Raw genomic sequence first — 27,772 nt, 5'->3', positions numbered from 1 at the left:
AACTCCTGAGCTCAAGTGATCCATCCACCTTAGTCTCCCAAAGTGCTGGGATTACCGGCATGAGCCATTGTGCCTGGCTGATGTATTTTTAATATACTTGTAAGCCTCATCTCATTCTGGGCTTTATCCTGACAACATTATTAAGGATTTTAAGACCAGACAGGCAAATATTTAGAATTCATCTATACTTCTAACTCAGGTGACTGTTAATGCTACTTGAAATGCTATTTTGAGAATTCTGAGGCATTTTCAGATATAAATAGGAAAGAATAGCATGATTCACTTGCAATGTCAGCATGGGTAAACACAAAACACAGGCAACATTTTTGATGCCTCTGGTCCAGCAATTCTTCATTCTTCATTATCCATCATTTGTACTGTACCCCTTTCAGATTTCAATACAGCTCATTGAAAATCTGAGCTGTGATTAGAAATGTTATTACAAAAACATATATAGGCTTACAAAAGTATAGGATGAAATTAGTATCTGGGAACACTCTAATCCAGGCTCAGAATTAATTTCAGAGAAGAAATCCCTCTTACTATTCTAGTTAATACAAGTTATGAACGTTTCAATGATACGAAAAGGGAAAATTTGCCAGTCTTAAGTTTAGAACCTCCTTATCTTGTCCTGAACCTGCAATCTCTTCCCTCCTACCTACCCTCTATAATCAGTTCAAATTATGAGCTAATATATGTAAAAGCACATAATATAGAGCCTTCTCATCTAAGTTATAGCTCTAACCATGTCAGTCCCATTTTAAATCGTGTGGTAATATCCAAACTATGTTAAGCCCTAGTCTGTTCTCCTATTCTCCACAACTTACCAGGGGGCCACAAACTCAAATGCCAATATAGGACAGGCAGGTAACACAAATTAGTGAAGTGGGCCATTTGCATATGATAACACTCAAAACCATTCTCACTTTTATCAGTAAATGTGCTAGCTCCCATTTTTCTCAAAACTCAAAGCATCCTAGTCTAACTTGCGTTTTCCCAAACTAATAAGAAACATGCATGAAACAAAGGTATATATTGGTACTAAATTAAAAACAATGGTGCTGTATGATATATGCAAATGATATTAGGCTTCAGTCTGGGGAAACACATCAAAGAGGAAAATAAAAGCTCCATTTAAAGGATTCCAACTCAGTTCCAGGTGACTGCTGCCAAACAGGAAAACACACTGGTTTCTAAGTTTCAAAGAAAAGGTAAAAATATAAATGTTGGGCAACTTCCAAATTTTCAAAGTTTGGGGCAAACTATTTGTCTAATAACGTGCAGGGCAAAACAACCTGCATGTTGGGTTTTGCAAACAGCATCTGAGTTTCTAACTTTTGCCTAGAGAGGCACATCTGATAATACAGCTATTCTCTAAAAAAAAAAAAAAAAAAAAAAAGTCATGTATTTTCACAATATTCTATCTTTGCTCATGTTGCAACTTTTGCCCTAAATGTTTTTTCCTACTATTTTTGTAGCTCATGAACTCTTGGTGCTCCTCAAAGTTCATCTCAACTGTTACTCACTTTATGAAATACACCTAACTAATCCCTCTACATTTTGCATATGCTTATAACATTAATCACACACACTGCATGTATTTATTTAGTTTGCAAATTATTTTTAAAATTTATTTATTTATTTATTTATTTATTTTGAGACAGGGTCTCACTCTGTTGCCCAGGCTGGAATGCAGTGGCTCAATCTCAGCTCACTGCAAACTCTGCCTCCTGAGTTCAAGCAATTCTCTTGCCTCAGCCTCCCGAGTAGCTGGGATTATAGGCACGTGCTACCATGCCCAGCTAATTTTTATATTTTTAGTAGAGATGGGGTTTTACCATGCTGGTCAGGCTGGTCTCGAACTCCTGACCTCAGGTGATCCACCCACCTCGGCCTCCCAAAGTGCTGGGATTAGGCATGAGCCACCACACCAGGCCTTAGCTTGCAAATTAGATGGTGATATCTATGAGGTAGAAATATTATTCATAATACATGGCACATACTTACGTAAACACATTCTTCCCTTAATTTCCCCAACCTACCAGGCAGATCCATGTGGTTCCCAAGGGCCAAGACACACCCAGCAAAACTCTGCTTTACAGTTCTGGTTACGACAGACCATGTGATTACAACCGCCATCCTTCTCAATTGTGACATGGCATTTGGGACATTCCTATGAAGAGAAACTATAAAGTTGGTGTCAATGCTACACTAGGTTGCATTACTAACATTAAGAAAAAGCCAGTTCTAGATTTGGTTTGTTTTTAAACATCTTACTTATTTTGGTTAACACATACAAAGCACTTAGAACAGTGCTGAATACTTAAGTACTATTTAAGATGAGCTGCTACCATTGTTACCACAGGTTTTTAAGATGTACAACAATTTAATAACTTGTTTTTTAAAACTTAGAGACAGTCTCACTACGTTGCCCAGGCTAAAGTGCAGTAGCTATTCAGGGGCTCAATCATAGCTCACTAAAGCACTGAACTTCTGGAGTCAAGTGATCGTCTCACCTCAGCCTTCCTAAGATTTCTTTTTAAGTAGGGTTGACAGACAAAAAGATTTTAAGTATGTTTAATCATATATATATATAGTAATATTATAGGAGATAAAAATATTCTATTCATATAAATACACTATACTCTCTAGTGTCATCTAGAAATAAATTTGAGTACTTCCCATAACCCACGCACTGTTCTCAGTCTTATATATGTATCAACTCATAATTCCTACAGTGGTGCTATTCCTATTTCCAATTGTCAGATGAATAAATGAGAGAAAGAAATTATAAAGAAATTAGTCCAAGGTCACAAAGAGTCAGGATCCAAACCCAAGCAATCTGACCTCAGTGTCAGGTAACTAGGAAATCAGACCTTCACTGGTATATTCATGTTGTGGCTACTGGATTTTCCAACTTTCTCCTACCTAATACTCATGTTTTAAATTGTTTTCACTGTGACTCCTTAACAAGTATGCTACAGGGGTCATATTAGATTTTTTTTTCCCCCAAGTCCAAATCATTTTCTTTTTCTTTTTGAGACAGGGTCTCACTGTCGCCCAGGCTGGAGCACAGCAGCACAATCACAGCTCACTGTGGCTTTGACGTCAAGGGCTCAAGTCATCCTCCTGCCTCAGTCTCCCAAGCAGTGAGACTACAGGCACACGCCACCACACTTGGCTAATTTCTGTATTTCTTGTTAAGATGGGGTTTCACCATGTTGCCCAGGTTGGTCTCAAACTCTCAGACTCAGGCAATGTGCCCACCTCGGCCTCGCAAAGTGTAGGACGACAGGTGTGAGCCACCGTGCCTAGCCTGATACCATATTCTTGGTTGCTAGTAAGCCAAAGTTACTGCCCTGTAGGCCTATGATTTTTTTGATTCTGCATTTGAGATTGAGGTTTGTTAACTCCCACAAGGAGGGAACACCACCCACTATGTTAATATTTGCACAGTTTGGCCTTTTTGAAACTGACTCTGCTGCTCATCAATGATAACCATTTAAAATAGGCCAATATAGCAATTTTTTTTTTTTTTTTTTTGACACAGAGTCTCTCTCTGTGACCCAGGCTGGAGTGCAGTGGCACAATCTCGGTTCACTGCAACTTCCACCTCCAGGGTTCAAGCGAATTCTCCTGCCTCAGCCTCTTGAGTAGCTAGGATTACAGGTGTGCACCACCATACCCAACTAATTTTTCTATTTTTTTAGTAGAGATGGGGTTTCACCATACTGGCCAAGCTTGTCTTGAACTCCTGACCTCGTCATCTGCCCGCCTTGGCCTCCCAAAGTGCTAGGATTACAGGGGTGAGCCACCGTGGCTGGCCACACTTTTTTAATTATATATTTCAAAACAATTTTTTGAAATCACCCACATAAGAAATTTAATATTTTTCCAAACAAGTAAATTTCACACATAAAATAAGTTTCATTCTACATTTCTTGGTTATAATAACCAAATAGTATTAAACCTTCAAAATATTAGGATATCACTGACAATATGCAAATCTGTTTAGAGAGCTAATAATCATAAAAGTTTCTAAGACCTTTCTCTTTAGTGTTCTCTCAAAAGCACTGTGTAGCTAAATTTGCTTTATGAATTGCCATTTTTCCTTGGTAATTTATAATCTAAACCAAGCCAAACATATTCAAGCCTGGACTCTCTATTTTAAACATCTTTGGGGCTTAAGAGTATAAATTTCTAACTAGAAACGGAAAAAAGGCTATCATTTAATTAAACCATGTAGTGAAAATACAATTGCCTTATCTGAATACTAGTTTTTCAGAGCATATTAAAGAATTCTGGGACTTTGATGAACATTTCTTGTGGGAAAAGCTTCAATTTTCAAAAAAGAATGCTTGGCTAGGAATTTTTTTAAAAATAACAGAAGAATTAACCACTTTCTGACATTACAGTACATTTATAGTAAGGTATTCTTTGATTCACATGAGTTGTGCTTATGATAGTTTTGGAGGGCACAAAAAATTTACTGTTTCACTCTTTCTGGGAGATAGAAATGTATATTCATGTTTTATCTGTAAGTATGCAAGATGTACACTTAAATACATACAGACAACTGTGTCATCCTTCATCATTTACACACTTCTTACTCTCGTTGTCCTGTGATGAGTGAGGGAGGGAACAGTGCAAAGATAACTTTATATACTATGGGTCAAACAATTGAGCATTCTTTAAAGCATCATCTTCACATTGTGAAAAATAATACTAAAATGAATAACCTATGAACCATCCTACCATTCATTACCCAAGGATGGACAGATATTTATGCAACTTTGTATTAAAAGACTAGCTTACACGGTTGGCATTCAAATGCTTACTTATTGTATTAGTGACCAAGGAGAAGGATACTCAAGATTAAAACACTTGTAAGGCATTCGTCTGGGGTTAAGAAAGTGGTCTGTGGTCATAAGGAGACTGAATTTTGAAACTAGTATCAAGAGCAATATACTTCAAAGCAAATAATTAGAAACAAAAAGGTATATTAGCCTAATAGAACCAAGCTAGGTAAACTCCAATACATCTGTATACTAAAAGGCAACCAAGCACAAATCCCACACTTGAAAAATTATCAGCTTTTTCCTATCTAGTACACTACTCATTTTTCCAGTAGAAGTAACCTAAAGGCAGAGAACTATGCACACTGTAGTACAGCACTCAATACTCTAAAATAAACAGAAAAAGAAAAATAACAGTCAAGCATTCTGAAAAAAAAAAACCAAAAAGTCAATGGAGAAAAAGATGAAACTAAGCCTACAAGTAGGTCAACCTACTGCTTTTGCTAATGCCAAAGCACCAATTCTTATCATTTTCATTACCATAAGTTACTAAAGGAAAACACCAACCTTTGTGTTGGCTGCAATCCAGTTGGAGGTTTCACTGTCATCATCACACTTTTTTATCCATTTCTTTAACCACTGTTAGGATACAACAAAAGACTTTAAAAAATAGCAACTTACTTTAGCACTCAACTATAATCAAGCTTAATCATAAAAGCCAACGAATAAGATTATCCCTAGGCCCACTTCCTCTAAGGCCAGGGAAATCCCATAGCTGTAATGTCCGGTAGATAAAAAATCAACCAAAGCAAGATTTTCCTTGGCAGAAGCTGAGTGGGGAACCTACAGCTTAAAGAGAAGCCCTTACAAAGCCTGACAAAGAGGTCAGGTTATCCTAATAATAATCAGGAGCTGACTTGACTTATCCTAAGGAATTACCTCTGAATATATGCAATGATCATCTGAAATTAAAAGGGTAAAATAAAATCTACCAATAGACAGGTAACAAAATCATCAGCTGTGATTTTCAGTCACTAAGTCTTAGAAGTATGCCATTACACTGCTTAAAAATGGAAATGTCAGACAAACTCACCTTACATTTAACAGGATCATGCCAATTTTCTCCACAGTTAAAGCTGTTAAGTGACACAAAGAGTTAACAGAATTAAAACCTACCTACTGTAAGTAAGTAAATAAGCCAGTTATTTCATGCCTTCTAGTTCCACAGTATTGTGACTAGTTTCTAGTGACTGGCAAATACAAGGAGAAAAATCTGTGTCTGCTTTACAGTTAATTACCTAGAATTCAGTATTAGAACTAGCACACAGTGGGTACTCAATATGTGTAAAATGAAGAATGACAATTTCCTAATAGTTGTTGCTAAGGTGCCTTAGATCATATTGAGAAGTTTCAACCCATGCTTCACCAGTGCATTTTTAATCTTTGACTTAATATCCTAAATGAAGACTAAAAGGCTGACTTTGTAGGTTACTTATATAACAGCACTAATACACAGTAAACAATATATGGGAAGCAAATAGGTCACATCTTTGCATTACTTAAACAAATGAACCTCAGCCCTGTAGAGGGAAATGGTACTGGGCAAGGTATAAAACAAAAAGACTAACTACTTACTAAAGATATATTAATCAGTAATTCACTTTTGTTCTTCTAGGTTCATGGCATGGTACATTTGTAAAAGAAGTATAATTAGTGAATAAACACAAATGCTTAACAAAAAAATCATAAAATGGCAGATTAGCTAATTAAATAATTTGGAAATGGCAAAAAAATCCTTTGCTAAAGAGAGGAACAAACTATTATTGATTTAAATCGGGTTATGATAATGATTATTTCTGAAAAGAAAGATGGGAAATGTGATCGAGCAGGGAACCAAGGAGCTACAAATATATGTGTCATGTTTTATCTCTTAATGAAAAGAAAAAAAACCAAAATACTAATTTTGATTTAGCTGGATTGTAGCTACATAGGTACTCATTGTTGTATTCTTTATACTTTTATGTTTGAAATGTGTCACACTAAAAATACACTGGAAAGTAGGTGTTATCCACCTTTTCTCTACAGGGTAAACTCCGAAACAACAATGCCTATTTAATCTTTATGAAAACAGTATGTGTTTTACACATTTAATCTGTGTGAGCTTACCTGCTCTTTTTGGAAACAGTTAATAAATTATCAATGATGTGTTAACTGTAATTCTATAGGTGTTTGGAGGAAAAAAAAGAACGGTATGAAATACCAATAAAATCTCCCCGAAACCCCCACACCCCAAAAAATCTGGCCGAGTGTAGTGCTTCATGCCCGTAATCTTAGCACTTAGGCAGGGCCAAGGCAGGTGCATCACTTGAGGCCAGGAGTTCAAGACCAGTCTGGCCAACATGGTAAAACCCTGTTACTACTTAAAATAAATAAATCAATTAATTAATTAAATTAAAAAGAAAAAAAGCCAAGCATGGTGGCACACGCCTGAAATCCCAGCTAGTCGGGAGGCATAAGAATTGCTTGAACCTGGGAGGCAAAGGTTACAGTGAGCTGAGGTCATGCCACTGCACTCCAGCTTGGGTGATGGTTTCTTACTCCTCAAGACTCAAAGGAGCAGAAAATCATCTTAACTTCTAGCAGGATATGTTTGTGTTCCCCTAAAATGCATATGTTAAAACCTAATAATCAATGTGACAGTATTAGGATGTGGAGACTTAGGAGGTGACTGGAATTGGCATCCTTTAAAAAGAAAAAAAAAAAAAAGAGCTGCCTTGTCCTTTCTACAACATGAGGACCCAGCAAGTAGGCACCATCTCTGAACCAGAAAGCAGGCCATCACTAGACAATAAATCTGTTGGTAACTTGATCTTGGACTTCTCACCCTTAAGAAGTCTAAGAAATAAATTTCTGTTGTTTAGGAGCCACCCAGTTTATGGTATTTTGTTATAACAGCCTGAACGTTAAGGCAGAAAATGGGTACCAAGAAGTGAGGGTGCTGTTGTAACAAAACCAAAAATGTGAACGCTGATTTGAAACTAAGCAATGAGTAGAGGCTATAAGAGTGTAAGTTAGAAAAAGTCTAGATCACTGGGAATGACCTGAACAGGTTAGGGTAATTCTGGTGAAGATTCAGAAAGACAAAGTGTGGAGAATGCCTCAATCATAGAGAAAACCTAAATAAATGGCCATGAACAGAATGCTGTTAGAAATATGGACAGCAAAGGCCATTATGACGAGATCTCAGATAAAAATGAGGCACATGCTGTTAGAAACTGGAGGAACGGCCATCCTTGATATAAAGTGGCAAAGAAGTTGGCTGAATTTTGTTTTGTGAAAGGTAGAGAAATGAAACTGAGTATCTGGTTGACGAAATTACTAAGCAAAGTGTTGAAGGTGTAGCTTAGCTTCTCTTGAATGTTTATAGTAAAATGCAAGAAGAGACGAATGACCTAGAGATAAACTTAATCAAAAGGAAATAAGAAGTAAAAAATGGGAAAAAATTTCAGCCTATTCATTTTGGAAAAAATAAGAACACCTGTAAAGAAGCCTGAACTGATTAAGACATCCCCTAATATGTGGCACTGGAAACTTCCTGGTAGTTCAAATCTAGAATTCAAAGACTAAAGAGTATACTACAGAACTCCAAAAGCCCAAGTTACCAAGAAAGCTGGGCAAGAGGAGCCATATGAAAACTCTTAGTCAAAAAGGAGACCATCAGCTGAATTTACCTGCACATTTCCTTTGCATTAAGTAAGGTTAAAATTTGGCAGAGTAAAGAAAAAGTTACAGTCCCAGATCTACAAGTTAGCTCCCATTAAGTTACAGTAGAGCATAAAGGAAGATATGATTAGAGCTGTATATTTTCTCCATTAAAATATATATCCAGGCCGGGCCCAATGGCTCATGCCTGTAATTGCAAGACTTTGGGAAGCTGAGGCGGGCAGATCACAAGGTCAAGATATCGAGATCATCCTGGCCAACACAGTGAAACCCTGTCTCTACTAAAAATGCAAAAATCAGCTGCGTGTGGTGGCACACACACACCCAGTAGCTGTAGTCCCAGCTACTCAGGAGGCTAAGCCAGGAGAATTGCTTGAACCTGGGAGGTAGAGGTTGCAGTGAGCTGAGATCGTGCCACTGCCCTCCAACCTGGTGACAGACTGAGACTCTGTCTCAAAAACAAAAACAAAAAATATACACACATATACACATATATCTATATACACCCAAGAGTTAGAATATCAAGGAAAGAGAAAAAATTATTTACGATGTGACCTTTTCATCCAATTCTCAAAAAGATACACACTATTTTAAAACTGGTATTAAACATCTCCCTGCCTAAGGTAAACACTTTTTTTCTTCTATTTTAATACCAAGAATAAACAGAAGAAATAGAAATGCTTTACGCACTATTTCAATTTAGGAAATCACTTGCTTACCAAAATTGGCGCCCACATTTGCAGCGAACAGGTTTAGCATCAGGATATTGGACTTTAACAACATGGTGGCAATCTGGGGCAGGACACCACTTTAACAGTCGATTGCACTGAAATACAAGTTAGAAAATAAAAAATGACAGGTGGCCAGGCACAGTGGCTCACACCTATAATCCCAAAACTTTGGGAGGCCAAGGCGGGAGGACTGCTTGAGGTCAACCGCTTAAGACCAGCCTGGGCAACATAGCAAGACCTTGCCTCTACTTTAAAAAAAAAAAAGAAAAGAAAAAAAAAGAATTTAGCCAGGCATGATGGTATGTGCTTATAGTCCCAACTACACAGGAGGCTGAGGCAAGAGGATCACTTGAACCCAAGAGGTGGAGGCTAGAGAGCTGTGATCATCCACTGCACTCCAGCCTGGGTGACAGAATGAGCCCTGCCTCAAAAAAAGGCAGCAAATTAAATTAGGTCACAACGCAAGATTTCCTAGCACATCAGGCAATTATTTATATTGCTTGCCTGGTACAAGGGGCAAATGGGGGAGGATGATACAAGCTTATGAAAACTTGCTGTGGTTTTCTAGAGTAACATTTTGAGATGTACTTTTTTTTTTTTTTAAGACGACTGATCCCTGAAGACCTGGTTTTGTAAAATTTATGAACTATCTCTTGTTCCATCTTCAAAATCCCACTGAATAACTTTAAATATGTGATCATTAAACAGCACTAATTTACTTATGGTTCTATTTCAAGACAATTTTCAAAAGACACAAGAAAACCAGATATATTCTTTATCAAGGAAAGTGTTTGGATGCGACAGAATAGTTCAAGCTAAGCTAAAGAATATACATACAACTTCTTCCATAAAGAGCTCTTGTAAGAAAAAAAAAAAAAAGCCAGCTCCTAAGCCACAGGCAAAGAGTGCACTTTAGTTCCTGAAAAGGAAATATAACTTTTATAGTATTTTTATTATGAAACAAAACACTCTGCACCAGAATTCAGAATTCCATTGACCATTTCAAATAATATACTATTTCTAAAATAGGCTATTTCCGGGTTTAATCTCTAACGGAAATAATTACTTTCTAAAATTAAAACACCAAGTTACACTGATGTTGTCATACAGGGGCTGGCAACTCCTCTGTAAAGAGCCAAAAGGGTACAGAATTTTGGTTTTGCAGGCCAGAACAGTCTCTGTAGCAACTATGAAACTCTGGCACTGTAGCACAAAAGGAATCATAGAACAAATGGGCAAAAGCATGGTCCAGTAAAGTACGGCATTCTTTATTAACAAGATTTACTGGTAATGAAACCTAAAACAAGCAGAGAAATAGCAGGGTTAGACTCTCAAACATGATTAAACATGACATGATTAGTAATCTATTACAATTCTCTGCTAGGGATAAAGAAAAATAAAGGAAGAATACAGCAAAAATAATTTTATTATCCAAGCTCCTGTCTACGGAGAGATCTACTTATTAGTTTGTCATACTCTGTAATGTTTTTATTAAGATAGAGTCTCACTGTCACCCAGGCTGGAGTGCAGTGGTGCCACCTCAGCTCACTGCAACCTCCACCTCCTGGGTTCAAGCAATTCTCCTGCCTCAGCCTCCCAAGTAGCTGGGATTACAGGCTCGTGCCACTGCGCCCGGCTAATTTTTCTATTTTCAGTAGAGATGGGGTTTCGCCATGTTGGCCAGGCTGGTCTTGAACTCCTGACCTCAGGTGATCCGCCCGCCTTGGCCTCCCATAGTGCTGGGATTACAGGCGTGAGCCACCGCACCCGGCCTGTCACACTCTTTTGAGAATAAAGGTATTTTGGTATCCTTCATAAATGCAATAAAGATTTGTTTACTGTCAATAGATCATAATTTTTAAAAATAGTATTTCTATTAATAAACAGAATTCCTTCTTACAAGAATGAAAACAAATCACTTACCTCTACAAAGCTATTTGTTATTAAATGCTGATACTTTAATTTAACTTTTGAATCTGTGATCAGGCGCCTGAAACCAAGAATAAAAATAGATGAGAAAGTTTCCAGCCAAGAGTATTTTTCCACACATTTAGAAAACGTAGTTCCAAAAGCTGTTTATGCTATGGCTACAACCTGTTTATGCCCTAAGCTGAAAATACTGAAATCCATATAGGCTGTCAACAGATGTAATTGTACTGATCAAAACAATAATCTCAAAGTTTGTACAGTTTTATTTTCAGAGACATTTTTTCATGTTTCTTATATTTTAAATATTCTACTTTTACCCAGTTTTTAGTATAGCCTAATGACTTACCAACTAATGCTAAGTTTAGGCCCATTTCAGGATCTTTGCTGTCTTAAGACAGCAATTTTCAGCCACCTTCCTTCAGGTGCCCCACCCAAATCAGTATGTGAAATGAGACAGATATTGCTGACAGAAATGGATCCAGGTTTTGTGATACATAAAGCTGATATAATTTCAGGAGCCTTATTCTGAGAGCTCTGGGAAATTAACCAGAAATGCTTATTAATTTCATCCTGGCCTCTTCTGAACCCTCTATAATTCACAAGAATTTCCAGAACTCACAGGAGTCCACGTAAGTGAGGAACCTGAAACTTAAGTTTCATTAGTTCTATAGTAAACATTCCTCTCAGTGTATTACAAGAAAAAGAAGAATTCCCACTGAGAAAGACAGGAAGAACATGCATGTAGGCCAACCCCATTAACATCTTTGAAATGAACCAGACAATCTGGACTCATTTCACACTTGAACTTCATAGGCCTCTCTCCTTCCATAAGATCCTACCTTTTTGTGTGCCACTTTCAGTGCACTCCTATTACATTGTATTCTTGTATTTCCTTCAAAACAGTAAGCACTATCCTTCCTCAGAGGCTTGCATAAAGCTGCCTCCCTTGGAAAGACACGAATATTATAATGGAGCTCTGAAGTGGGACAGTCTAGGTTTGAATGCCGGACTCACAACTCACTAGCTACGAATTGAAGGCAAATTCTTTGAACTCTCCATTCCTCAGGTTACTACTCTGTAAAATAGATCTCAGAAATATGGTTGTAGGACTAGAACAGTGCCTGGCAGACAGTAAGCACTCAATAAATATTAAACGCTATTACTGTATTACTTCACTCAGTTACAATATAGTGGTAACTCACTCAAGAAAGCCTTTCCTGAGATTCCACACTCGTTTAGATATAGATTCCCTCTCAGTTCTCATGGTACCTGAAAAATCTCCTTTATAGAACTGATCATAATTTTAATTAGACAGTTATCTCTATAATTATTTAATAGCTATCTTTCTCCTCCTAACCCCATGAAAGGATCCTCCCGGGTGTCCAGTACACTGTCTGCCTGTAGAAAGTGTTTGATGATTATTTTTTAAATGAGTAAATCTCCATATTTCACAGAAGTAGACCTGTGGTCTAAAAATAATTCATGTATTTGATAGTTCCTCAAACAGTAAACATAGCATTACCACATAACCCAGGAATTCTTCTTTGAGGTGCATATATGTTTATATTCATAAGAGAATTAAAAACAGGTGTTCAATGAAAAATTTGTGTTCATGTGTTCATAACACAATTCCCAAAAAAATGGAAATGTCCATATAATGGAATCATTATTCAGCAATGGAAAGAAGTGATGATTCATAATACAACATGGATGAATCCTAAAAACATTAAAGAAGCCAATCACAAAAGGCAACGTATTATATTATTTCATTTATATGAAACGTCCAGAATAGGCTAATCCAGCGGATGAGTGGTTGCCAGGGTCTAGGGGGAGAAAGGAATGGTCAATGACTGATTAATGGATTTAAGGTGATTAAAATAGTCTGCAATTAGGTGATGTTTGTACAATATTATGTACGTACTAAAAGCCACTGGATTATATATTTAAAAATATAGTTGCTGGCCGGGCATGGTGGCTCATATATGTAATCCTAGCACTTTGGGAGGCCGAGGTGGGTGAATCATTTGAGGTCAGGAGTTCAAAACCAGCCTGGCCAATATGGTGAAATCCAGTCTCTACTAAAAATACACAAAAATTAGCCAACCATAGTGGAAGGCACCTGTAATACCAGCTACTCAGGAGGCTGAGGCAGGCAAATCGCTTGAACCTGGGAGGCAGAGGTTGTAGTTAGCCGAGATTGTGCCACTAGTGCACTCCAGTCTGGGCAACAGGCAGACTCTGTCTCAAAACAACAACAAAAACCAGTTGCTTCTTGAACAACACAGATTTGAAATGCACGGGTCCACTTATAAATGGATATTTTTCAACCAAATGTGGATCAAAAATACAGTTATTTATGGGATATGAAACCTGCATATATGAATGGTCGAATTTTTGTAAACATGGGCTCTGCTAAGCTGACATGAGTAGGCACAGATTTTGGTATATTAGGGTAGAGGGTGTGGATCCTGGAACCAATCCTCAGTATACTAAGGATGACTGTAATTAAAATCATGAGTTTTATGTTACAGATTTTATAACAATAAATAATAAGAAAAGTATCAGCCAAAAGTCAGATGCCTTGATTGCCAAACAAACATTATCTTATTTATACATGTATTATTCAGAATGCTTTTCTGATATGACAAACCCTAATGATTTCTGACAGCTTGACCTTAGCCTAAAAAGCTATCTAAACCTGGTTATGGACCACCAGGACTGACATAAACAAATATCAGCCAACAGTTATTAGAACAAGACTGCTTCTTTAGTTTATCTGATAATAAGGAGGTAAAAAAAAGTGAGCATCCATCTTCATGAAAAGGCATTCTCAAGAAGCAAGTGTCACTCTGGTCATTAATAAGAAAATTTTCTTGACAAAGATTTGCTGTCATCACAAATTGAAAACAGTTATTGGCTGGTACAGTGGCTCATGCCTGTAATCCCGGCACTCTGGGAGGCCAAGGCAAGTGAATCACCTGAGGTCAGGAGTGGCCAATGTGGCAAAACCCTGTCTCTACTAAAAATACAAAAATTAGCTGGGCATAGTAGTGTATGCCTGTAATCCCAGCTACTTGGGAGGCTGAGACAGGAGAATTGCTTGAACCCAGGAGGAAGAGGTTGCAGTGAGCTGGTATCATGCCACTACATTCTAGCCTGGGTGACAGAGCAAGACTCAGTCTCAAAAAAAAAAAAAGAAAATACTTATTAGGTCACATCTCTTAGTGGAAGACAGCTCTCTAGTTAAACAAAATGACTTCTACTGAATGCCTACTACACAATGCTGAGCACACTGTCAGATGCATTAAATGGGGAGAATGCCCTGTTTTAACAAATGAAGTAACTGAAGAAATGTGATTTGAAACTAGACGACTTGAAATACAAGTTTTTGTTTAGTTTTGTTTTTTAATTAATGCCAATTGCTAAGCCATGACTTTTGTTTATGTAAGCACTGAGTAAATCAACAATATTATACTTTGACTTAGGACTAATGAATATAATATTTTCCTTTAAAAAGATTTTCTTCCCAACATACTAATACAAATTATAGACAAGCACAGAGGACATCAAAATCACCCTAAGTAAACCCATAAAACTCTTATGAAATCTGGACTTTTTCTCCTTTTGTAATGTATGATAATTTTAAATAAAGACTGACTACACATAATTCTGCATCTTAGATTTTTTAGTTAACATTATCATATACATTTTCCAGAGCTCTTAAAATAATTCACAAGCTTTTCTTCTTTAAGAAAAAGAATTCTGCATCTTAGACTTTTTTGTTAATATCATCATAGGCATTTTCCAGAGCCATTAAAATAATTCACAACCTTTTTTTTTAAATTTCTCTCTTTTTTGAGATAGGGTTTAACTCTATTGCCTAGGCTAGAGAACACTGGCATGATCATAGCTCACTATAACCTCAAATATCTGAGCTCAAGTGATTCTCTCACCTTGGACTTCCAAAGTGTTAAGATTACAGGTGTGTGCCACTGTGCCCAGCTCCCAAACAATTTTTAATGGCTGTATCACACTCCATCTTCCTCTACTGTTGGGCATTTGGGTTGTAGAATTATAATCAAGCGATTAACACATTTTTAAAAAACCTTTGCTCAAATTCATTTTTGTTTGAGATGGAGTCTTGCTCTGTCACCCAGGCTGGAATGCAGTGATCCCAGTTCACTGCAACCCCTGCCCCCAGGTTCAAGCGATTCTCCTAACTCAGCCTCCCAAGTAGCTGAGATTACAGGTGCATGCCACCACACCCAGCTAATTTTTTTTTCGGTAGTAGAAACAGGGTTTCACCATGTTGGCCAGGCTGGTCTTGAACTCCCGACCTCAGGTGATCCACCTGCCTTGGCTTCCCAAAGTGCTGGGATTACAGACATGTGCCACCAAACCCTGCCTTTGCTCAAATTTCTGATTACTAAAATATATTTATTGTCATCTGAATTAGTTAATCATAATCACAAGTCATGATGATCTTGCAGTTACTCCTGATTCATCTTTCCCTCACACCCTGTATCTAATCCCTGGTTCTACCTTGAAAATATATCCAAACTCCAAATATTTTTCACTATCGTCTCTGCTACTAACCTAATCCAAACCACTATCACTTCTCAATTGGACTGCTATAATAATTTCTCAATCTGTCTCCCAGTTCCCACTTAAAAGATTATCTTTTTAAACACTGGCAGTCAAAGCAACCCTCTCTGACCATGTCACTCCTCTGCTCAAAACCCTCTCTCATGGCTTTATCTTAGAATCAAAGGTAAAGACAGTAACAAAGGTATATCAGGCCCTAAAGAATCTGCTTCTGGGTAAGCATACACCTGGAGAAAACAAACAGAAAGAATCTGCTTCATATACCCTTTCCCATTCTTCCCTACCTCCCTTCAATGTTTAAGTTTATATTTACAGTTTAGTAACATCTGAAAAAGTTTACATTACTAATACTCATCAATAATTTATTCTGTCTATATACTTAACCTTACTACCACAATTTGGCAACTGTCTTGTTTTACATTTCAGTGAAACTAGAAAGTTATTTTACTTCAGGAACCATGAATCAGCAAATCAAGAAAAGCAGGAAAACGAACTCTTGGCAACAGAGGCTGCTGGGAACTGATACTTTGTTATGCAAGAATTTGTTGCGTTTACTCTGAGGAAAGATTGAAAAGGTAAATTAACTTTTCAAAGTAAAAAAAAAAAAAAACTTATTTTAATATGTACTTCAATTCTGATCCCTGAAACATATATTCTAAAACAAACAATATACTATAGCTTTTTTTTTTTGAGACAGAGTTTCGCTGTTGTTACCCAGACTGGAGTGCAATGGCACGATATCGGCTCACCGCAACCTCCACCTCCTGGGTTCAAGCAATTCTTCTGCCTCAACCTCCCGAGTAGCTGGGACTACAGGCGCACACCACCATGCCCAGCTAATTTTTGCATTTTTAGTAGAGACGGGGTTTCACCTTGTTGACCAGGATGGTCTCGATCTCCTGACCTCATGATCCACCCGCCTCGGCCTCCCAAAGTGCTAGGATTATAGGCGTGAGCCACCGCGCCCGGCATACTATAGCTCTTGTGCTCAATTTCCTACTTAGAATACTCAAGTCCCTATTTTTCTGTTTCCCTGTGGAGAAATGATAGTGAGCATTCAATTTATTCCACTATGAGACATACAACTCTTAAGTTACATGTTATCAAAGCAGTCTCTATAAATTCTCAGTGCCTTAAAAATAAATACAACCTAAGGTAAGCAAAGATTTCTTAAATAGCAGCAATCATATATGGAAAGAAATGAATTAGATACCAAAAGGGAAACTTTTATCCATTAAAAAAATTGTATTTGTTTTAGAGAAAAAAAAGGCAAGCTACATATTTGGGGAAAACGGTTGTAATAAATACAGCTATCAAGGGACTCAGAATAAAGAATTCTTACAAAGTAAATGACAGAAAAAAAATAACCAATTTTTAAGAACGGGTAAATGACTCGAATGGGCACTTCATAAAAAGGGATATCCAAATGTCTAACAAATGTATGGAAAAATGTTCTATAACACTGCCAGAAAATTGGAAATTAATTCACAATTCACTAGAATGGTCAAAATTTTATAAGATGGGTGACAAACCTATGGGCAAAGACTAGAGTTCTCACCCATAGCTAGAAGGAATATAGTACAATGACTTTAGAAAACCACTTGACAGTATCTATTAAAGCTAGAAATTCTACTCCTAAGTATCTGCCCCAAGAAAATCAGCGTATGCCCACTGAAAAACATACAGGGACAGTCTCTAATTTTTTCACGTAGCCAAAAGCAAACAAACCAACCAAAAAACTCCAAAAGGTATATTATCAAGACACTGAAGTAACTTACAGACATCTCAAAAGATATTATGTTAACTGAAGCAGACATATGTACACAAAAGAAGGCATGCTGTATGATTCCATTTAAATGATGTTCAAGAACTGGCAAAACTAACTCATGGTGACAGACGTCAGGGTAGGTAGCAGAGGGAGATGGATACTGGTTGGAAAGGGCCAGGCATAAGGATCAACATTCTGGGTATTGGGAAAGTTCTATAACTTGATGTGGGTGGTGGTAAGACAAATATACTTTTAAGGTTAATGTACTTGACACACTTAATTGAATGTATTTGATGACCTAATAAAGAAGTAAAATGAGCCAATTCTAATTAAATAAAAAATTTTTTACACTGTAAAAGATGAGATGCTCTACCGTAATAAGACTAACATATACACTGAGGTTTAGTTTGTCTCTTGTCTCAGGAGGGTACAAACTATAGGACTTCACTTAATTGCTCCAGTCTAGGTTAGCTTCACAACCCCATTTGTGATAGTGATAAGACTGATTGTAAGGTATAAGTGTCTGACTTGGATGCTAGAAACATTTTCCTTAGAGCAGCACAAACTTAGAGGATTTATTTCTCTCTGGGTCCACTGAACTACTTGGTTTCACGTTTTTTATATAGTTACAATACTATGAACATATTGATTTAAAATTTTCTGAATTTACCTACTGACCAAACAGGAAATAATCAGTTACAAAACAGAATATAATTACTATAAGGTTGATAATGTAAAGTGACTATACGTCTAATAGACATTAGATGGTGAAAGAGATAAAGGTAAAGGATACCATAGAGGTACCAATTTCTTCCTTATGACCCCAGGTACCCTGGGTCATAAAGAGGAAATTTAGGCCCTAAACAACTGCATGAAAAAAAACCAATCAACTACTAGGACGAATACAGGTAGACTGACATTTGGTTACAAATGATACATAATTCAGAAAAATAATTTTCATTAATCTTAGGAAAGCATCAAGGACAATTATAGTGACAAGGAAAAAGTTCTCAAAGTATACTGTTATCTTCATGACTATGGAAGAGCCCATTGTGTATGCAGGGAAACCCCACTTAGCCTTGATGGTATTATAGCACAAATCACTGAAGTTTACAATATTGACATATGTTTATGAAAGCAAGGGAGAAAATATACTTCCAGTAACTTGTTCAAAGATGCATGCCTATTAAATACCAGTTGCTAAGGAATAATTTTTAAAAAAGGAATAAATAAAGCCACCGAATTACCACTACTGAGAATATAAGAATCTAAGAAGCATGGAGAAGTCAGTGAATAAATACTTTCAGTGTAATACTTCCAAGCTTAGCGCTACACATCCTGAACAGAAATAAACAAAGAATTCAGACAACATAATTAGGGAACCTGAGGTCACACTTCTTATAGCTTAAGCAAGAATACAGGCAAGAATATGGGCAATTATACAAGTGAATGGTAAACAAAATATGGAGGGACTAAGGAGGTCACAGGATGCCTGACCAAACCAAAGTTAAAATCTAAACTGAGGCCTGAAGAATGACCAGATTAAGGCAATTCAAGAGTAAAATTGGAAGACAGTATTGTAGGTGAGAAAGCCAGGAGGCAGTAGAGAAAAAAAGTAAACTCAAACCAAGCCAAATGCAAATAAAACACATAGTATTTTCAAGAAACCAAATTCTACATCATTGGAATAGAGAATCTGAGAAGAGATAAAGCAAAAAACAAAGCTGTACAGGCAAGCAATGCAGGACAATAGAAGCCATCTGCAAAGAACTAGAAGATGATAAAACTAAATATAAGTGAATCATTCATTTAAGAGCCAGTTGTAGATTTCTAGCTAAGAGATGATGGTTTAGATGAGGTTAATGGCAGTAGGAACAGAAAAAAATAAGACAGATTTATGGGTAATGAGGATGTGGATTTGACAGAATTTGGTGCAAGGATGACTGTGGAGGTGCCTATTTGGCAGAGGGATACATAGGTCTCAAGCTCAAAAGAGAAATCTGATTTGGAGATTTCCAAAGACTGTCTAGGGAAAGTACACAAAGTAAGAAGAAATAGGGGGTTGGATAGAAGCCCAAGGAGCAATATTTTAAGAAGAGGCAGAAAAAAAGATGATTTTGCCTTGAACTCCTGACCTCAGGTGATCCTCCCGTCTTGGCCTCCAAAGTGCTTGGATTACGGGCGTGAGCTACCATGCCCGGCCTAGAAAGATGATTTTGCAAAGTCAGCTGGAGATCTGGCGTGGGTGTAAGGTAGGACCCACAGAAGTGGGAAGCTGGGGTGAAGGGTATTTTACGGGAAATAAGTAGATTAGGGAAATGAAATGACAGTGATTCTCAAACTTAAGTATATCAGAGCCACACCAGGAAAGCTTGTTGTTCAGTTGGCTCCACCTCCAGAGTTTCTGATTCAGTTAAGTCTCTGATAGGGCCTGAGAATGTGTATTCTAAACAAGTTCCTAGGTGATGGTGATCTAGGGACTATACACAGGGGCACTGAAATCACCTGGAATGACAGCAAGCCTTGGGAAAAAAACAAAACAAAACACAGTGAGTTAGGTGTAAGCACTATGAATATTCAAAGTGCTGAAACTATTGGATGTAAGGCCAAAGAAAAGAAACTTGCCAAATTACATTCCAGAAATCTTGTGACAGTTTATAATCCTATTATACTATATTCTCACGCACATTAGACATTACCAAATCCTGCTTTACCAATCTGAAATGCTAAAACAAATTTTAGTGATTCTGACTTACACTTATTAAACTAGACATGATAGCTTATGTTTATGGCCATTTACATGTCTTTCACTATGAACTGCTTTTTCACAGAATTATCTTCTTCCTACTGATTTCTTAAAGCCCTGTGATATCAAAGAAAATTAATCACATTTGTTTCATGTGTTAGAAGTTTTCATTCATTTCCAATCTACTCTTCCCCCAAATAAAACTTTACCCAGAAATCCACTATATAAGATGGATATAACAAGTTCCTCTGGCTGAACCCACAGGAAGAAGTCCTACGACAGAGTTCCTGAGTACTCTGAGGAAACTTATGGCTTCATTGTACACAGTTTAAAAAATGTTTACCACACTGTCAAGACAGCATCCTTAGAACACCTAAGTAACTGAAGAAGTTGTTAAACCTAACTGGCAGTGATACATCCACAGATACAACTCCAATCAGCTTCTCTGATTTACAAAGATGTTCTAAGTATTTAACAGGACATAAATCAGTATTATGGAATCCACTGGGGGTATAATCAAGAACTTTCCTCACTATTCTCCATTTTCTACTGATGTCTGAACTCATAGCAATTTGATTTCTGCTTTCACCATTCTAGTAAAGTTGCTGTTATAACAGGGAAATCCAACGGTCTTGTCAATGCTGTTCTCTTTCACATGTCTGCAGGAAGTGATACCATTAGTAACCTCTTTTGCTCACATTCTCTACTCCCTGGTTCCTATATTATTTTTATAAACCATCACCTAAATATCTTTCAGTGACTCCGCCTCCTCTCCTAATGTTCCCTTGTCTAAGACGTCAGTCTTCCTTTGTCTTTCTATAAGTAATGGCTTCCTCTGCCATTATTTTAACTATTTTTTGAATTCTAAAACTGAAGTTTCTACCTAATGGATCACATTAAGAAAGTGTAGATCCATGTACATAAGCTAATTATTCAAAAGAAAAATTGCAGATCCATATTGGAGATTTTTCATACCTTAAACCAATCTGTCTCTAAATTGTTTCTACTGGCTCCCCATTAGAAAACTGACACACTATCATCTTTAAAGACTGGAACATTATCATCCATTGAAGACTGTTAATGGCTGGGCGCAGTGGCTCACGCCTGTAATCCCAGCAGCACTTTGGGAGGCCAGAGGTGGGTAGATCACCTGAGGTCAGGAGTTCGAGACCAGCCTGGCCAACATGGTGAAACCCATCTCTACTAAAAATACAAAATTACAGGCATGTGGTAGCACATGCCTGTAATCCCAACTACTTGTGAGGCAGAGACAGGAAAATTGCTTGAGCCTGGGAGGTGGAGGCTGCAGTGGGCCGAGATTGCGCCATTGCACTCCAGCCTGGGCAACAAGAGAGAAATTTTGTCTTAAAAAAAAAAAAAAAAAGACAACGACTGTAAAAACCAAGTCTCACAGCCCAAATGCCTCTTCACTCTAAACCAAACTTGTCCAGCCTGAGGCCCAGGATGGCTTTAAATGCGGCACAACACGATTTCTGTAAACCTTCATAAAACATAATGGAACTCTTTTCGTGATTTTTTTTTTTGAGCTCACCAGCTATCATTAGTGCTAGTGCATTTTATGTGTGGCCCAAGACAATTCTTCCAATGTGGCCCAGGGAAGCCAAAAGATTAGACATCCCTGCCTAAACCATCCACCACTATACTACCACTATACTACCAAAGTACTATTTTTAAAATGCAAATCTCATCATATTAAAAACATTCTATGACAACATTCATTATAAACTGTCAAAATTTTCATCCTCATCTGTCATAACCTCCTACTCTGCTCTAGCCAGCAGAGTACTTACAGAGAAGTTCACGACCTATTTCTAAAACACTGACATTCTTTCTTTAACCAATATTACCCTCCACTCCCTCAATCTATTTTTACTATTTTTCCCTAAGTCTCCCCAAACTCTTCAAGTAGAACGATCTGCTTCTTTCTAACAGTATTTTATACATACCTTTAAATACAAAACATAAATTGTTGCATTATAGTTATTTATTATTGTGAATCTCCTGGGGGAAGGCACTATATCTTAATTTTTTGTTCTCCTGTACATATGTGCTAATAAGTAGGTTCCCAGTAAATGTTTGTCAAATGGATAAAAGGATATAGCGACCTTTATTAATGAAATATACTGAGGAAACTGTATTAATGGAACTGGGACAGTGATGAAAGAATACAAGGTAACAAGAAAGCATCAGAGGACAAGATAAAGACAAATTGAAGAATGGTGGTACTTCAAGATGATACATGGCTTATTTGTGCTAGCCTAAAACAATAATGGAAATAAGATTTACTAAAAAACATAACCAGTATATTAACACAGAACTGATAATAGTAAATATGTTCCAAATAAATCAAAGGAGATGGAGATTAAGGAGGTTTGGAATCACTGAGTTTTATAAACTGTGCTGGTCAAGTCAATTTATGGCATTATTAGATTAAGAAATATACTCATTAAAGCCCATGGCTTTTAATTTCATTACCTCGAATTCCAGTGCTTAAATACAGACATGCCTTTTTGTATAGACAACTATCCATAATTGATTACACTTACTGCTTGTGGATCATTCAGGCCCTCAATCTGTTTATCCTCCCGGAGTGATGTCAATTAGGTAACCTGAGGTTATGAAAACAGCACTAACCCAGGAATTAAGTAAACTGGGATTTTTATCTTGGGCTCAGGAACTAATAACTCTGCTTCTTTCTCCAAGTCTCTTTCTCTCTTCAAAAGAGAACTTTTCAATAAACAAGACTGATGAACTGTTAGCTAGATTAACAAAGAAAAAAGAAAGAGAAGACCCAAATAAGTGCAATCAGAAACAAGAAAGGTGACATTACAGTAGATCCCATGGAAATACAAAAGATCCTCAGAGACTGTTAGGAACACTTCCATGCATATAAACTGGAATACCTAGAGGAAATGGACAAATTCCTGGAAACACACAACCTCTCAAGACTGTATCAGGAAGAAATCAAAACTCTCAATGGACCAATATCAAGTTCCAAAACTGAATCAGCAATTTAAAAACCTATCAACCAAAGAGAGTCCTGGACCATGTGGCATTACAGCCAAATTCTATCAGATATACAAGAAGAGTTGGTCCAATCCTAATGAAACTTACCAAAAAATTAAGAAGAAGAAAACCCTCCCTAACACTCTTTCTACAAAACAAGCATCACTCTGATAAAATCTGTCAAAGACACAACAAAAAAAGAGAAAACTACAGGCCAATATTCCTGATGAACATAGAACAAAAATCTTCAACAAAATACTAGCAAACCGAATCTAGTAGCATATCAAAAAGTTAATTCAACACAATCAACTGGGCTTTATTTTTGGGATACAGGGCTGATTCAACATATGCAAACTAATAAATGTAATTCGCCACATAAACAGAATTAAAAACAAAACCATATGATCATCTCAAATGACACAGAAAAAGCTTTCAATGAAATCCCACATCTCTTCACAATAAAAACATCAACAAACTAGGCTTTGACATAGTTTGGAATATATCTCAAAATAATAAGAGCCATCTATGACAAACCCAAAGCCAACATCATATCAACAGGCAAAGGCTGGAAGCATTCCACTTAGAAAAGAATGCCCCACACATACGCACCAGACCTATAGTACTGAAGTTCTGGCCAGAGCAATCAGACAAGACAAAGTTAAAAACGTATCCAAATAGGAAAAGAAGTCAAATTATCAGTCTTCACTGATGGATGATTTTATATGCAGAAATAACTCTAAAGACTCTACCAAAAGATTCCCAGAACTGACAAACAATGTCAGTAAAGTTTCAGGATACAAAAATCAATATACAAAATTCAGTAACATTTAATATATACCAGTAACATTGAAGGAGACAGCCTAATTAAAAATGCAATCCTATTGATAATAGCCATACTCACATAAAAAAAATACTTAGGAATACATCTAACCAAGGTGATAAAAGACCTCTACAAGGAGAACTACCAAACACTGCTGAAAGAAATCACAAACAACAAAAACAAATGGAAAAACATTCCATGCTTATGAACTGAAAGAATCAATGGCCACAATGCCCAAAGCAATATGCAGATTCATAATCATTCCTTATCAAACTACCAGTGTCATTTTTCACAAAAGCAGAAAAAACAATTCTAAAATTCATATGCATTCAAAAAAGAGCCCAAATACACAAAGCCATCCTAAACAAAAAGAACAAAGCCAGAAGTACCACATTATTCAACTTCAAACTGTACTACAAGGTTATGGTAAACAAAGCATGGTACCTGATATGAAAACAATCACACACCAATGGAACAGGATACAGAACCCAACACTAAAGCCACGAAACTGCAACCATCTGATTTTCAACAAAGTCAACAATAACAAGCAATGGCTAAAGGACTGTCTATTCAATAAATGACTGTTGGGATAACTAGCTAGCCACATGCAGAAGAATGAAACTAGACCCCTTTATCTTTCACCATATACAAAAATTAACTAAAGGAATAAAGACTTAAAAGATTAAATCTATAGGAAATACCATTCTGGACATCAGCCTTGGCAAAGAATTTATAACTAAGTCCCCAAAAACAACCACAACAAAAGCAAAAATAGACAGGTGGGACTTAATTAAACTAATGAGCTTCTATACTGCTAAAGAAACTATTAACAGAGTAAACAGACAACCTACAGAATAGGAGAAAATATTCACAAATTATACATCCAACAAGGGTCTCATATCCAGAATCTATAAGGAATTTAATCAAACAAGCAAAAAACAAATAACTCCATTAAAAAATGGGCAGGCTGCTTTGTCTATGAAGTAGCCATTTCTTTGTTTCTTTAATTCTCTAATAAACTTGCTTTCACTAAAAAAAAAAAAGGAGGAGGAAACGGGCAACATATATTCAAAGATTTTTCTCAAGAACACAAACATGCAGCCAAGAGGTACAAAAAAATACTCAGCACCGCTAATCATTAGAGAAACACAAATCAACACCATAATGATATACTGTACCATCTCACACCAGTCATAATGACTATTATTAAAAAATAAAAAACAAATTTAAGCAGAAAAAAAATTTTTAAGTAAAAAAATCACGTATGTTGGTGACACTGCAGGGAAAATGAATCATTCTACTAAAAAAGACACATATACATGGACTAGTGTGTTAACTGTGGCATTATTCACAATAGTAAACACATGAAATCAATCTAGATGCCCATCAACAGTGGACTGGATAAAGAAAATGTGGTACGTATACACCATGGAATACTATGCAGTCACAAAAGAAGAGCACAATCATGTCCTTTGCAGCAATACAAATGCAGCCGGAGGTCATCATCCTAAATGAATTAATATAGAAATAGAAAGCTCAATACCACATGTTCTTATTTATAAGTGGGAGCTAAACAGTGAGTACACATGAACATAAAGCTGGGAATAAAAGACAGTGGGGGCTATCAGAGTGGGTAGGGTGGGAGGGCAAGAGTGGAAAACTACCTATCAGGTACTGTGCTCACTACCTGGGTGATGGAATCATTTGTACACCAAATCTCACAGACAAGGAATTTACCCATGTAATAAACCTGCACATGTACACCTGAACCTAAAATAAAAGTTCAAAGAAAAAAAAGAAAGAACCTTTCACAAGAAGAGTTGTTAGCTGAAAGCCTCCAGCTGGAGGGTGTTTGAAATCAGTAGCAATATTCCAGCAAAGACCATGATTCCCTGGGTAGTACCAGCCAATGACTGAGCATATCAAGGGTACTTGGCTTGGCTCTTTATACTTATTGAGGTATTCCTCTTTGGGCAATCTACACACTGAAGTTTCCCCACAGGGCTGCAAAAGACTCTCACCGCTATATCTTACAAAGTCTCTTCCTATTGAATCTTCCTTCTAGTCTTTAACAAATGTCAGGCCTACATCGATGTCTGTCTATTCCTGCTGTTTACCTTGCACGGATGCTATTCCACAATGAGTCAGTTTCATTTTTTATTCTATCTTGGGATCTGCTTCCAAGAGTACCTCAACTAACACATGCATACATTCTAATCTCCAATTCCAAGGTTTATCAAAACCTAGTTACCATGCATTTCTAAGTTTATAAGAATAGTGATCAGGCATTTAACCAAGTTACAAACAGGCTTTTGGACTACTATGAGGGAATGTAGAGAGTTTCTTCAGACTGTGCGAAGTTTCACTTCCTTTGAGGTGCTAAGTAAAAATTAATTTGGTTTAACCAACTAACCAATATTCACATGCAGAATCTATCGAAAATACTTACATAACTGTGTTGTCATCCACTAAGATATCACAACCATGAGCAGGACACGAAATAGTCTGAAAAAGATTGAAATTTAAACTGTCTTCATTCAACAAATATTTAATGAATGCTTACCATCGCCAGGCACTTCGCTAGGTTCTCGGAATACCTTAATCTTTACAGGATCTTAATCCTTCCCTTTCTACTTAAAGGAAATATGTGTGAGAGTTACTTTATCAACATAAAGTAACTAGAATTGCTAACCTAATAATTGGTTCTTAAACACAAAACTTTAAAGGCAAAAGTGTGCAATGAGTTTAACTTAACATATACCAATACTGATGTCAGCTGAGAAAACGTTACCTGGATTGGCTCTTTAACTGGAACGCCACATTGCCTATTATCTTTAGTTGTCTGAATCTAGAAAAATGTTCCCCATGCGATTCATATTCCACAAAGCTTTACCTGTTTTTATTTGTGCAAGGGTCTAAACACTAGGAAATTCAACAAAAACTGAAAAACAACTTGGTTATCTTTACCTGACCCATGCCTTCTTCCATTATTTTGGTAGTTAAATATTCACTCCAGCATTGCATACAAAACTTATGTCCACATTCAAGGCCAGTGAAATACTGTAAGAAAAATAAAACATGAATTTAACAGACATTCTCAGAAAAATCACTATAAACAATCACTCAATGGGGCTCGATAAGGTTAAATTTCTTACAGCGGCCAATTTTACAATAGATGGACTCCTAAAATGAACTTTTTGTGGTGAAATATAGACATCAATACACTGAACACACACGTTTTAGGAAAGGTGGGCAACAATGTTTGTATTAAATGTAAGAAGATAGACCAATGAGCATACGGAAGAATACTCAGTATCATTTGGCATCGTGGAAATGCAAACCAAAACCACCATGAAGGCTGGGCAACATGGCAAAACCCTGTCTCTACAAAAAATACAAAAATTAGTCAGCCATGATGACACACATTTGAGCCTGGGAGGCAGAGGCTGTAGTGAGCTGAGACCGCACTCCAGCCTGGGTAATAGGGTGAGACCCTGTCTCAAACAAAACAAAACAAAGCAATACCTCACAATGAGATAACATTTCACACTCACTAGTTAGAGCTATAAATAAAAAGAGAAACAAAGCAGGGCACAGTGTCTCCTGTCTGTAATCCCAGCACTTTGG

The 27,772-nt window shown here is 36.9% G+C and overlaps 1 protein-coding gene across 2 annotated transcripts in view; it reads right to left on the bottom strand.

The window, feature by feature from the left end:
• The window catches only part of ARIH1 (ariadne RBR E3 ubiquitin protein ligase 1), a 122,503-nt gene that overhangs the window by 16,995 nt on the left and 77,736 nt on the right, over positions 1-27,772 (bottom strand). For both annotated transcript variants that reach the window (XM_078333578.1, XM_035259139.3), the window contains 7 exons: positions 27,113-27,205; positions 26,595-26,650; positions 11,174-11,240; positions 9,239-9,345; positions 5,890-5,932; positions 5,364-5,435; positions 2,043-2,173 (listed from right to left, as the gene is read on the bottom strand). In XM_078333578.1, the coding sequence (XP_078189704.1) occupies positions 2,043-2,173; positions 5,364-5,435; positions 5,890-5,932; positions 9,239-9,345; positions 11,174-11,240; positions 26,595-26,650; positions 27,113-27,205 (569 nt within the window). The remainder of the gene's footprint in view (positions 1-2,042; positions 2,174-5,363; positions 5,436-5,889; positions 5,933-9,238; positions 9,346-11,173; positions 11,241-26,594; positions 26,651-27,112; positions 27,206-27,772) is intronic.

Source organism: Callithrix jacchus, chromosome 8, assembly GCF_049354715.1.
Source record: "Callithrix jacchus isolate 240 chromosome 8, calJac240_pri, whole genome shotgun sequence".
Classification (NCBI taxonomy): domain Eukaryota; kingdom Metazoa; phylum Chordata; class Mammalia; order Primates; family Cebidae; genus Callithrix; species Callithrix jacchus.
The sequence above is the reverse complement of the archived record's forward strand: the minus strand, read 5'-3'. Positions and strand labels throughout refer to the sequence as shown.